Below are 14,266 nucleotides of genomic sequence, written 5' to 3'. Positions count from 1 at the left end.
TGATCGGTTTCATAGATCTTTTGTGCTTAATCTTTCTCTCATTTTCTGTCCTCTCCCCATACCTAGCCCTTCTGTCCCGGTTTAAACCCTCATCCTTGTCTGTGCTATTGCAAAAGCCTAGGGACTAGTCTCCTGTCTCCAGCCTACCTGTCAACAAATCCACCCTCCACACCCCTGCCATAAACTAAAATATCCCCAGGCATAGTATCTTCTGTCATCTAACCCTTAATATCACTTGTGCCTGGTTCTGGTTTTGGTTTGCACTTCATATTCTAGCAACACTGAATTGCTTGTACTTGGGGTGCCTGGGTGGCTCAGTCAGTTAAGTGTATGACCCTTAGGTTCCAGTTCAGGTCATGATCTCATGGTCCTGGGATGGGGCCCTGTGCTCAGGAAGGAGTCTGCTTTTCTCCCCCTCCCTCTCCCACGGCTCGTGCTCACTCTCTCTAAAATAAATAAAATCTTAAAAAAATAAGTTGCTTCCACTTACTTTTTTTTAAAAAGATTATTTATTTGAGAGCGAGAGAGAGAGCAGCAGACTTCCCACTGAGCAGGGATCCTGACACAGGGTTTGATCCCAGGACCCTGGGATCTGGCCTGAGCTGAAGGCACACGTTTAACTGACTGAGCCACACAGCTGCTGTCCCTATAGTTGCCTTCCCTTTCTTACCACATTATGTTCATGCTGCAGCTGCTTAATGGAACATTTCTCCTTAGCCCTCAGTTCCTCTAACTCCAGCTTGTTCTTTAAGAAACAGCTCAGGTTTGATTTCCTTCAGAAAGCTTTCCTATTTCAATCTCCTGGCCTCCAGCAGAATTAGATACTTGACCTTTGTGCTTCTATAATATGCAGCGTACATTGTCATTATTTCACATACTATGCTGCAGTAGTATTTCTTCATTTCTAGGAAAATTTTGGTTCACTTGGAAGTAGTATGTTTGTTACTTTGAGAAATATTAAAGTCTCCTAATGCGAAGCGGGACAGGGCAACTGAAGAGAATCAATTGTCACATAGATATTTCCTTCAATCTGAATGTGAGGGCAAGTATGAAGAGGTCAATGTAAAGAAGAAAAACCGTAACACAGGAACTTTTTCAAATAAGAATGTCCAGAACCAGGGCCAGGATCATAGCATTAGGGAGGCACTCACTCTCAGGGCTGTCCTTAAATTTTGTGCCTAGTCACTTGCTTTACCTAGTCCTGGCACTGGCCAAATGAGAATAGGACATGAGACAATGCATATTTAAGTCTTGTGTTCAAGCAAATCAGTTCTGTGGGAAGGAAATCACTTGGGCAGTTATAAAAGGGATGGGGGGAGAGAACAAAAGGAAAGGAATGATTTTCACAGAAGGACTTGGGGTCGGGAGGTGTGTGGCTCACCTCTGGCATGGAGCTGACTTCATGCACCTGGCCGATGAGCTTACAGTAGGACTGAAAAAGCAGCAGCAGCTGGAAGTGCAGCTTGTATAATCTCTGACACAGTTCCAATTGCTAAAGAGAGAGCGTGCATGGGAAGAAACAGTTATTAAGGCTCATTCTTATATAACAAGTGAAATCTCGGTGGAGAAAAACTTTTTTTTTTTAAATCAAGAAAACATAACTAGCTGTTATTATTTCAGGTGAAACAGAACAACAAAATCCAGCCAATAAATATCAGTGAGAAATTCACAGTATAAGAGAATAGCTTGGGAGATGACTAATTAGGAGGCGTAGCTATAAAGAGACTCAGTGAATCACCAAATTTTCATTATGTTTGCCAATTAAATATCTCCAAATTATAGCTGTGGTCATCTTAATTGCAGTTGTCTTAATTTGTATAAACTAAAATTATTTTTAAAAACAAAAACAATTATTACAAGTATATTCGAAAGGCAAAACATTAAGTCATTCTAGGTGTCAAATTTATAAATTCAGCAATTTGGGACGTTACTCCATGTGACAATTCTGGCTGCCATGAGTGCAGACACTCATCTCAAAGTCTGTGTAAACACAACAGTCAGTCATACGATCAATGCTTCTACTCAGTGCTCAGTAAATATTTATTGAATTACAGAGTTAAAAAGGGGCTACAAGTGCTAACAGAAAAGAGAAATTAAGGGAACATTCAAAACTTTCTATGGAAAAAACATTTAAAAAGCATCATATAAAATGGCCCTTGAGCCCTATAGATACCTCTCGAATTTAAAATGTTTTCATTCTATGGCTTATGTATACTTTGAGGGAAAAATTAATCTTGAATAGTTCCAGCACCAATGATCATACTACTCTTTGAGCTGTATCTGCTTGTAATTGGCTCTACACTTTTCCTGTTTCACTCTAAGAATGACTTAGCTCCTAGGTGGTAGATGGGAATTCTGTGAAAGAAAAGAGCAGCCTTCACAAGCTAGAATTTCACGGCTCAGCAGTCACCAGGGAAAGTGGGTTAAATGTGTGGCTTCAAGTAAACATGTCACTGTTCAGTTTTCAAATGTTGTTAAGTAAGGTTAAATAGGGCCTTTCTTTTGCTAATGGACTATAAAGAACTCAGCTCAGAACTGAGAGCTTCTAAGGTCCCTTAAAATTGTTCCCCCAAATCAGTTTAGGGAAAGAAATTATAAGAATTTAAACTTAGGCTTTAGGAAGAATACCCTATTGATCATATTAATACAATCTTGATCCTAATTGTTAAAAGTTATCAAAGTCCATGGGCTAAGGCTATGCTCAATGAAATTTTCTTTCTCTTGTCCTTTCCCTGGCTCCTGGGGGGAAAATAACAACTCTAGGTTTAGATTTAGATTGATTTGATCTCTCAATGCTGATACCAAACATAAGTTTAAAGAAATAGCTACACTCATTAGTTAGCCCATACTAGATCTTTGGTTGTTTTAGTAAAGCATTTTGGTTTTTGATCATTTAAACCTTTCTTTATGGAAATCTTTTAAAATCTGATATAAAAGATAACTGTTGTAGACTTGCAGATAAATTAAAAAAAGTATTGTTTAAAAACAACATTCCCTTCATAAATTTAGGGTGAAACCTAGCTATGAAAACTCTGCCCTTTGTTACATGCTGGATAATGCGGGTTATTACTCAAAATATCCCACTGGTAGTATGAGAGTTCACAGCAACTTGAGTTTCTACTTTGGGACGAAAGCAGCCCAGAATGCTACTAATTCACTGCATGTCTCAGTCTACCAAATAAAATAAAATGAAACGCAAAGGGGAAAACATGCTAAGAGCTATAATAGTAATAGTAAAAATAAGATTTGTTATGGGTCCATGCCTAAAATGGGCAAAGAGTATGAAAGAAAGTTAACTTACTGCAAGAGATTCCATTTGCTACACAGCAAGCATGGCACAGGAAACAAAGGAAAGGAAAGAAAGTACAGGGTCAGTGTAATGCATGCAACGGAAAGCATGGCCCTCTTCCAAGAGCAGACCCGTCAGCAGTATTAGCATTGCTTGCCCAAACTTGATAAATGGTTGCACGTCTTGTACCCATTCAACATGCACAGCGGTCCAGTTAAAAAGAAGCTTGAATGGGAAACATGTCACTGAAAAATATAATTGGTAATTGTTTAGGTTCTCCAATTAGTTGGTTTAGAGGTTTTGTCAGTCTTGGACACCAAGGTCAAAACTTTTATTACTTGAAGGTTTTAGGGTGTAACTGTGAATAATATGTGAACAGAGTAAAACTGTGAGGAGACCAACTGAGTAATCTGAAAGAACGGTAGCCCTAAAGAAATCACACTTTTGCTACCTGTTAAGGCAGAGTCTTTAATCCGTTTGACTTCCTATCTGCTAAGCTATGAGGATCTAAGAGACATAGAATATCGTTAACAATCTAAGTGGCATTTTCTTTAGAGTCAGATTGCCTTCCTCGTTAAGAATATTTTATAGGACTGTGAGATATAATCATCTCCAAGGAATAAACCTAGTCTATATACTCCCAAACAAGTGTGAGATATGACAAGTAATTTTCTTGCATTTCACTTGTAATAATTTGTTCTCAATTTCTAAAAGCAATCTAGAACTGGTGGGTAGTTTAGAAGAATATAAATTTGTAATTGAGCCGTGTTCAATTATGGCTTCCGTTTTTTGGTATTGTCATATCATAACCATGGACTTGGTTTTAAGGAAAGTATGAGTATGTTGGAAAGGTGATCAGAGTTTGACAGAGTATTAAAAAAAAAATTTGGCCATTCCTAAGTATGGATCAGTATATCTGGTTCTGGGGGTTCAAAATATTTAAAGACCTATCTAACTTAGTTTCTAATTCTTGACAGGAAAACCACTTATTTTAAAGCTCTTTCTAAAAGAAATCTCTGGGTTATTATCAGTTTAGTGTACTATGCTTAATATAAGGTACATTGTACACACAAAATTATCAAATTATTTATCAGTATCTTAAACATAAAGCCCCACCACTATCATTTCCCAGCCCCTTCCCCTGCCCTCCGAGGGTCTCTTCTTGCCTCACCTGTTACTAATATCCAATGAACTGGGCGCTCTGATGACTACTGTATTATGTTTATTGAGTAGTTTTTTGGACCTTGGCCATGAATATCTTTCAAAGCCTTGAAAGATAAATACATTGAAGCCTGTGATGCAGATTACACAGCCTGAGGTAATTGCTATTTTTAAGAAAACTTTATGCCTAGACATTTTATAATCAAACCTTAAGTACTGAAAAAACTGCTGTCTTTCTCCTGTTTTCCGAAACAAGGCTGTAATCCAAGAAGGTCATCCAACCAGTTAAGCTGAATGTCCTCTGTTCAATAAAGGCAAAGACTTTTTGACTCCAGCTTGGTGCTGAGGAATTTCATTGTCCATGAATTCTTCCCACTCAGCTCTCAAGGCACAAAACTGTATTTCTTGGGGGATGGCCAACTTGACACAGACCAGTTCTCAATATCCTTCTTAAACGCTCCTTTTTAGGTAGGTTGGTGCAAGCTGCCTTGCTATTTATTATCTCACAATCCTTTCCTAGGCCACAGGCTGGGGCCTCGTTTGCATTTAGAGCTCCCAAACAGATAGTGAAAAATGCCTTTCTAGGGGGCGATTTTATGGAAAATGTTAAAACCTTTTATCCTTCCCGTGCTGATGTTTTCCTGTATCCAGGTTTTGAGAATAATCCCTTCATAAATCTTTGTGAATGTATTTATGCTTTCAGACTTAAGATTCTTCTGAAAATTTTATGGGAATGGCACCATTTTATTGGGCCAGAGGATTTTCTTCAAGCCTTGTTCCTGCACTCCTAATACAACTTGATTTATACTTTGGATTTAGATGTATGTTTCCTCAAAACTAAGAAAAAAAATCAAGAAACCAAGACATTAAAAAATGAACATAGGCAGGGTAGCTTAAAAGCCCAGAATAATCTAATTTTTGTTCGTTACAGTAGCATAGCCGTCCGTATTCTGCTCTGAAGTGAGTTCTTTGCTTACAGCCATTACCAGCCAGGTAAAAATCCGAGAAATGTTCACCCTGACAGAAGATGAGCCACAGTGTACTATAATAGCTCTTATTTTCATCATAGTTAATCTCTGAAAGCCACTGGTTTAAATTAAATGGGATAAAATTTAGACAACCTAGCCTAAGGTTGCAGCTTCCTTCCTCAAGAATACATAGATGCATTTAATCTCCTAAGTGGGTATAATCAACATGGGCCCACCTGTTGCTAATATCACTTGGGGCTGGCTCACCGTGACTACTGTATTATGTGTGCTGAGTAGTTTTTTGGACCTCAGCCATGGATATCTTTCAAAGCTTTGAAAGACAAATACCTTTAAGCCTGTGATACAGATTACACAGCCTGAGGTATTTACTATTTTTAGGAAAACTTTAACATCAGGAGACACTTGTTTTCAGTCAATGCAGGGAAAAGGATTCCTTACAGAAGAGTAATTGACTCTATCCGAAGGGTGATGTTTCATGGGTTACAATTTAACTGCAGAAACTGCAACCCGTCTTGTTCGGTTTGTGTAAAGAACAGAGGTTGCCGTCTTCTCGTGCATAGATTATGCAGGGATAGTAAGTGCATAACTGAGAGGGCTGGTGTCCAAAAAGACCCTAGTAATTGGAATGACGATTTGTATATAAGATGAAATGTAGCTGGGCCAGATGTAAATGATTGCACTTGAGTCCGAAGAGTGAAATGTTCCAGTAGTGCTCAGAAATACCTGTTGAATTGGGACTGTGCCAACTAACATCACTTATAATGAGTGAAATGGAAATAGCCCCAGCTTTGCCAGGCCAGGCCCCACAGGACCCGGGAGGTGAGTGGTATTCACTAGTTGAAGGCCTAAGCCTCGTGCTGCCATCTGGAGCACCTGGAGCAGGTGTTCTTCTCCCCGACCCACATTTCTACTAATGTCAACTACCTAGTGGTAGCCACCCTTATATGAATTGGAGAAGGTCAGAGAAGGAAATGGAGAGGTCAGTGGAAACCCAAATTCTTTTCTTTTTTTTTTCATTTTTATTTATTTTTATTTTTTTATAAACATATATTTTTATCCCCAGGGGTACAGGTCTGTGAAATGCCAGGTTTACACCCTTCACAGCACTCACAGTAGCACATACCCTTCCCAGTGTCCATAAACCCACCCCCCCAACCCCCCTCCCCCCATCAACCCTCAGTTTGTTTTGTGAGATTAAGAGTCACTTATGGGAAACCCAAATTCTTAATTAGAGGTGCTGATTTAGGTCACGAAGAGATTTGTCCCTCCTCTTGCTTGGGCTGAGAAAACATAGGTAAAGCAGGGTCTGCAAATCAGAGAAACTGCTCTTATGAGACCCAAGCAGATCACACTCCTCGTCTTCCGTTCTGTTCAGCGTATGCTGTGCGATATTCTAGGAGAATGGCCAATAATCACCTGCAAGCCTAAATCGTTGACTAATCATGCCTGTCTTTTAAAATAAGCCTTCCCTCAAAAATACTTCCCAAGTATTAGAGACACTTTTTTGTTTTTTCAAAGAAACTGTTTTGTCCATGCACTGAGAATTCTCCTCTAATAGACACCCGAGTGAGCAAGGTCAGCAGACAGATGCTTGCATCTTACATACGTAGAGATGTTTCTCACACGGGCAAGAGTAACACTCTCTCAAGCGGGTGCTAAAGGGTAGCCCATTTTTCTTGAAACACACAGCCCTGTCTGGTTTTCCGCTTCCCCACTTGGGGGCCTTAAGTACAGCGACACATTTTTCTATTATAAGAAAAACAGTAGTCCAAGCACCATGATGATTGGCACCCGGGTCTTGTCCGGATGCTGGAAATTTTCCTCTAGCCTTTATCTATGTGTATGTTTTTACCTTATTTATTTATTTTTTAAAAATAATTTATTTCTTTTCAGCATAACAGTATTCATTGTTTTTGCACCACATATGTTTTTACCTTTAAACAGTCAGACTAAATCCAAACTGTGGGGGTGAAAAGAATCTGGCCTGCAAAGGTAGCCTCAGCCTCAACTTTCCTATCTGCAAAATTGGAAAAACGGATTTTGGACTGTTGTCCAGAGGACTGCTGTAAAAGGTCAAATGCGATTTTATATGTACAGTGTTTGAAAACGATTAGTTTCTTCTTTCCATGTTTATATTCTCAAGCCTTTATTATAATGCTAACAGAGTTGCCATGTATAAATACTTGAATGAAGAAATAAAGTCTAAAGACCAGAAAAGGGATGAGAAGAACCACGACTACAACAGAGATGCACAGAAAGGGGGTGATGAGGAAGAAATGAAGGGAAAAAACCATCAGCAAGAAGATTAAGCAAAAACAACAGAAATCTTCCTTCGAGGGATGTGGAGAAGAAATGGGTGAGGGAGCAACTGTACAAAAGAAAACCATAGAAATAAACTATAAGCACAACAGAGACACATAGTTGAAAATTAGAATGTTTTGGAAAAAGGATAATTTAACTGGAAGTCCTGAGTTTTTAGATTTAACCAGGAAGCTGTAAACAAATGAACAAATAAATAGTAGATTTTGTTTTAACCCTCATTCTCAAAAATCTGCACTGTATTACTGCATTTTCCTGATTAAGATTTGATTATTAGAGATACAACAGAATTAGATGATTGAGGGTAAACGTTTAGACAACTATTTTTATAGTCCACTAGACAAACTATATCACGAACTGACCTTGGTTTTTGCTAATTTTAGGTCACAACTTGGTAACGTGTCTCTGGACTGGATTTATTTTAATAGAGTATAGTGGAGGGAGGATTGGGCCTGGAATCAAAAGGCGTGAATGCTACTGGGTGGCAAAAAATTGTACCATAGCCCGTGTGTGTGTGTGCACGCGTGCACATGTATATATGATGTATAATGTATTTAATACGTTACTTCTGGGGTATGCTCATGGCACAGGTTATTCCGTGACAATCAGAGTCACAAGTCATTTGCGGCAGGACATCACAGACGCATATGCAGGGACTGATGGAAAGCCTAGAGTCTGTTGTATTTTGAACTGCACATTCAGGTATGCTTCCTGGAGACATCTCATGTGATGTCATAAAACCCATATTTTAAAAATGAGTTATAGATATGTCATTTGTTATGTACATTTGCCTGTTTCCAGACACAGTGGCCAGGAGATGATTTTTGCCCTTTGTCTATCAACCATGAAGCCTTGGACCAGTCAACCTTGGTTTCCTTATCTAGAATGGGGCCGCCACTGCCTGCCCAGCCTCCCACGCCTAGGAAGATTAATGACTTCAGGGATATGAAAGTTTTCTGTAAGACACAATGTCAGATACAAATGTGTCCTCAAGAAGGGCCGTGATGTGTAATTGCAACCCATGCGTTAGAACCCTATTTAAGATATTTCTTAGTCTTGTAGTTTGCTTGTTCAGTCTTGTACTCCTTCTCTAACACTTAGCCAGGGCCTCACCTGGGCACTCACCCACAGCAAGGATCATTACCCTGAGGACTGCAAACTCACTCAAAACAATGACCAAACTGAATCCAACCACTGGTATTCTGTTGAAAAATTTTACCCCTCATTTTTTTTGTTGTTTTTTGTTTTTACATGTTAGCAAAGCACTGTGTCTAATACAGGAAGATGGTTTCTCATCCTCTGAAGGGTGCACAATCCAAAATGCTTTTGTTCAGTAGTGGTGACGTAATTCCAAGGTAGCACCTCTGCCTGACTGGGCAGCAGCTTCCTCACTTGCCTTCCCTAATCCACTGTGGTGCACTTCAGTCCGTTTCCAGAGTAGAATGCAGGAGCCTGACTCTAATCCTACCCATGCATTAAAACATTTCAATTGCCTGCCATTTCTTTGAAGATAAACACCAACGCCCCACATGGTTGGGCTTCTGCCAGCTTCCCTAGACTCTTCTCAAACTTTTCTCCAAGTTGCTTTCTACACTTGCAGCCACGCAGGCTCTCTTCATTTCCTGCAAATGTTCACATCCCCCTTCTGCCTCAGGACCTTTGCACAGGCTCTCTACTCACTTCCCTTCACTTGGCCACTTCTGGCTCCTATTTAGGATCTCCACTGAGATGGTACTTCCATGAAGAAGGCTTCTCAGAACTGCCCCCCACATTTGATCAGGGTCTTCTGTTACCTTCTAGCATAGTTTAAGGTTCTTTCCTTAATACCACTTATTGCTATTTGCGCCTATATGATTTTTGATTAATGTCTATGTCCCTGACAGGATTGGAAGCTCCACAAGAGTGCATGCTTGTCTGTTGTTCATTATCATATCTACCACGTGGACCACATAGGAGGCACTTAGTACATAATTGCAGAATAAATTATTTTAATCCATTCATAGTCTTCTGCCCCACTGCCCTGACAATACAGCACACATTTATAAGTCAGCTGGTCTGAGGTGTATATTAAAACAATTCTAAAGGGGAAAAGACATATCTATCATAGAGTGATTGCTGAAAGGTCAACAAAGATTTCCTTCCCTGACGAAACTAAGTGATTTGGTGAAGAATGAATGAAATTTGGCTTTATATTCTAAAAGAAGAGCAGATTTATTAGGAAATGATTAGTATAGTTAAATGATGGCCAGCAAAGAGATCATTTTTATACCTCTGCTTTTCCAAAAATAAGACTCCCCTCTCCACAAATCCCGTCGACACACAGCCATGCGTGGTTTGAACATCATTCCATCTTACACCAGCCAGTAGGCTTCTTGTGAATGTAATGGGGTGACCCATTGTGCACTTTCCTTTCTCATGCTCTATACTTCTCGGGTGGATCAAAATCAACACACGCCGTCAGAGCACAGAAAAGATCAATTCTAACAGGTTTTCATTACCTTTTCTTCCGAGTCGCCTGGCTGACAGGTAATTACTCCGTCTCTTGATCCTCCTGCAAATGTTGCCTTACAATTTGCCAGCCACTGTTGTCAGAAAGAGATGCAGACATAGGTAAAATCAGTGATGTTCTGAGAACATTTTTATCGTCAGTCCTGTCAGGGAAAATTAATGAAGCTTCTAATCATAGTAATATAAAATTTTGCTGTAATGCCTTTTTGAAATTATTTTTTTCTGGTTAAAGATGAACTATTTGAGATTAAAATATCTATTCCTGTGGGTTCGGTGATGCTCATTTTTAAATTTTTATATTTTTAAAAGATTTTGTTTACTTATTTGAAGGGGAGAGAGAGAGACAGAGACAGAGACAGAGAGAGAGAGAGAGAGAGAATGAGCAGGGCAGACGGAAAGGGAGAAGCAGACATCGGCTGAGCAGGGAGCCTGTTGTGGGGCTTGATCCCAGGACCCTGAGATCATGACCTAAGCCAAAGGCAGCCATGTAACTGACTGAGCCACCCAGTTCCCTTATGATGTTCATTTAAATATGTAATTTCAGCATTGTGATATAACATTCTTGGAAGATGGTTTCACCAGACCATTCCTATTTTATGTATAAACTTAAAAATATCATATACAGTTAGAAACCTTTCTTGTAATAGAAATTTGGAGATAATACCAACCATTCCTCACAGGCTGGCAGATTCTGGACCATGCAACTGGACTCATGGCCCACCTGCCTCTCTGTGATATTGAGTGTCTTCTGTGGGGGCAGGTCTACTTCAATGTAAGAAAGGCTATTAAAATAACAGCTCAGCTGCTCAGAGATTCTGCCGTCCTTAAGTATTTGGGATAGTAACTAATACAGATACTAACTAATACAGATGTGACACAATATAGCCAGGCACAATATAGCCGTGAAGAACTGAAATTGAGGGGGAGCCTGGGTGGCTCAGTGGGTTAAGCCTCTGCCTTTGGCTCAGGTCATGATCCCATGGTCCTGGGATCGAGCCCTGCATCAGGCTCTCTGCTCAGCAGGGAGCTTGCTTCCCCCTCTCTCTCTGCCTGCCTCTCTGCCTACTTGTGATCTCACTCTCTATGTCAAATAAATAAATAAAATCTTAAAAAAAAAAAAAAACCTGAAATTGACATCTGACATGAAAAGAGTGGTTTTGTTCACCAAGAAGAATGGAAGGATTATTTTTATGAACTGATGATGAAGAAGGTGGAAAGCCATGACCAATAAAGCCACAAAATAGAAGACAATGGAAATTGTTATAGTAGAATGTTAGGACTCTCACCCTTGGGTAGATGATGAAGAGATCAGTAACAACAAAAACAACAAACAAAAAACAAGTAACTTTCAATGTTTTCTGTGTATGAAGCACTGTGCTGGGCAGTTTACATAGGTTATTTCTTTTTTTAAAATTTTTTATTTTTTATAAGCATATATTTTTATCCCCAGGGGTACAGGTCTGTGAATCGCCAGGTTTACACACTTCACAGCACTCACCAAAGCACATACCTCCCCAATGTCCATAACCCTACCCCCTTCTCCCAAACCCCCCTCCCCCCCTCAACCCTGTTTGTTTTGTGAGATTAAGAGTCACTTATGGTTTGTCTCCCTCCCAATCCCATCTTGTTTCATTTATTCTTCTCCTACCCCCTTAAGCCCCCATGTTGCATCACCAGGTTATTTCTATTTTTAAAGGCAATACTGTATTGTGTTTGAGAGTATGGACTTTTGCATCCCATAGACCTGGGTTTCAATACCAACTTTCCACCTCCTAGCTAATGAGGACAATAATAGCAATTCCAGGGTAGTTGTGAGCATTCCATGATTTAATTTAAAAGATCTAACTCTTATCATGTTGGACACATAGAAAGGACACAGGAAAGGATACATGCTATGACTCTTATTATATCCTTACAACAATTCTGCAAATTAATTATTATCGCCATCTTACAGATGATGAATCTGTGGTGAGGACATTAAGTGACCTACCCATTGCACTAACCCTTAAGTAGCTGTGCTGTGATTTGAACCCATGTCCATGTGATTTCAAAATTCAGGCTTTTTCTATAGTGTTTGGCATATTATAGAAGTATTACACAGATACTACACATAATTACTTGTCAGAAATCAGGGGGTCTGCATGCCTGGTTTCTGGATCACTTTTGTCTCTAACATTTACAGTCTAGATCTACAAAGTAAAAAGAGAGTAAAGAGCAGGAGTCAAGGCCAGGAGAGGCAGCTACTGAGAGTAGTTAGGAGAGAGCTGAGATCCACCCCATCTAGTTTCAAGTCAGGCAAACGCTGGAAGGAAGTAATTAACAATTTTATTAAATCTCTGAGAAAAGTTAATGACATTGACAAGGAGACATATCAAGCAAATACCCATGTTTCCCAGTTTCTGGGTAGGGAAATTATGGGGCTAAAAATGAAACTTCTCCTTTGTTTCATTTGAAAACTCATTAGTAGACATCATTTTTGTTTCATCCATACTGTTGACTGGAGCTGCAGCCCCTAACAGAGGAACAGATGAGGTTTGTCTTCTTCCAAAGATCCTGCCTTAGATTAACCACAACACCTCCCCAGGGCTCATAGTGGTGGGGTTCATTTGATTTTAATTGAATGTATATGCACAGAAACACAAAAACTTACCGAGAGAGTGGCTTCTTTTCTGTTGTTGTAGGTATCCAAATACTCTTGCAGTTCTAAAACACTGAACTTGAGCTTGTCCAGAAGTCCACAAGACAGGAGCTAAAGACAGGAAAATCATCTGTGTTAAAACAACTAGAGTGATAACTAGACGAGGCATGGCTCCAGAGATAGAAAAGAGACGTATATTTAGAATTAATGTAAAGTGGGGACCAGTGGCTCCATTTTTAGTAAGCTGTGCAATCTGTAACTTTGCTCCACAATCAGCTGCGGTGGCGACTGAACTGTGTGTGAAGACAGATCCACATAGACTTTTGAAGTGCTTTTATCGTTAATCTGAACTTTAAATCATTTAAGATAGAATGGGGTTCTCTTACTGCATTCCCTGTTGCAAGGTAGCTAACCACCAAGTTCCTGGAAAGACTAATTCTTCAGAGACTTTTGAAATCAAAGCACATATGCCTTGGTTTTAAAGTCAGTAATTACTCAGCCTATAAGATGGTTGTATGATACGCATGGGGGCGTGAACCCTCAAAGAGATCACCCATCAGGCAGGCTTAGAATTTTATTTAGGAAGTCATGATTTAGCAGTCAGCCAGAGGATGCTTTAACCAACCCTCAAACTCATCACTTGCAGTCCAGGCTGGATGAATCCCTCCAGGGGGTGATCAGTCTCTATCTGAGACTTGGGAGGGAGCAAATGAGGTCCTAGTGTTTCTGGATCCCCATCCGGTTGGGTAACTTGGCATTGTGGGGCCAGGCTAGGGCAGCTCTGGGATTTTGCTCACCTATTCATGGCTGTCAAAGCCAGGATTATTGGAGAAAGGTGCAAGGACATGGAGGGAGCACCGAGGTAGATTTTTCTCCTGATTCCCTGAAATAACTTGGACTTGGCTGGTAATGTACAGTCGTTACTATGCAGACTCTGGCCTTTGGGGGTCATGTCACAACACGGCGCTGCTTGCAAACACTGACAGTATCTTTCAGACAAACCACAACACAAGCAAGCCTCCTGGAAGTTCCACCCCTTAGTAATCTGGGCCGGCCATTAGCCATCAGAGTCTGGGGGTACTCACAGTCTCCGCGTCCACGAAGAGTGTCGGGCATTCGGAGCAGGAGGTGAGCATCTGAGAAGAGCTGACAAACTTGGACCCGATTCCCCGGAGATTGTCTCCAAGGTAACTGGCCGCATCACAGGTTAGGAAGCAGAACCTTTTCTGAATATTCTGAAAGGCAAAATAATTACCATTTGTAAAGCGTAAGTTTTAACTTATGTACTAGAAAAACCCATTTTTTAATCTTTATAAAAATATTCAGTGAGGTAGAGGTGGGGGAGATAGGGTTTAGGGCGAA

At 40.1% G+C, this 14,266-nt stretch overlaps 1 protein-coding gene across 10 annotated transcripts in view; it reads right to left on the bottom strand.

Moving 5' to 3' along the window:
• The window catches only part of FRY (FRY microtubule binding protein), a 433,556-nt gene that overhangs the window by 10,132 nt on the left and 409,158 nt on the right, over positions 1-14,266 (bottom strand). For 8 of the 10 annotated variants that reach the window (XM_045069583.1, XM_045069582.1, XM_045069576.1 and 5 more), the window contains 5 exons: positions 13,990-14,139; positions 12,917-13,015; positions 10,257-10,340; positions 3,302-3,319; positions 1,382-1,492 (listed from right to left, as the gene is read on the bottom strand). In XM_045069583.1, the coding sequence (XP_044925518.1) occupies positions 1,382-1,492; positions 3,302-3,319; positions 10,257-10,340; positions 12,917-13,015; positions 13,990-14,139 (462 nt within the window). The remainder of the gene's footprint in view (positions 1-1,381; positions 1,493-3,301; positions 3,320-10,256; positions 10,341-12,916; positions 13,016-13,989; positions 14,140-14,266) is intronic. The other 2 variants (XM_045069578.1, XM_045069581.1) reach the window with 1 other exon arrangement.

Source organism: Mustela putorius, unplaced genomic scaffold (assembly GCF_011764305.1).
Source record: "Mustela putorius furo isolate JIRA1106 unplaced genomic scaffold, ASM1176430v1.1 tig00003942_pilon_pilon_pilon, whole genome shotgun sequence".
Classification (NCBI taxonomy): domain Eukaryota; kingdom Metazoa; phylum Chordata; class Mammalia; order Carnivora; family Mustelidae; genus Mustela; species Mustela putorius.
Note: the sequence above shows the minus strand (reverse complement) of the source record. Positions and strands in the feature narration are given on the sequence as shown.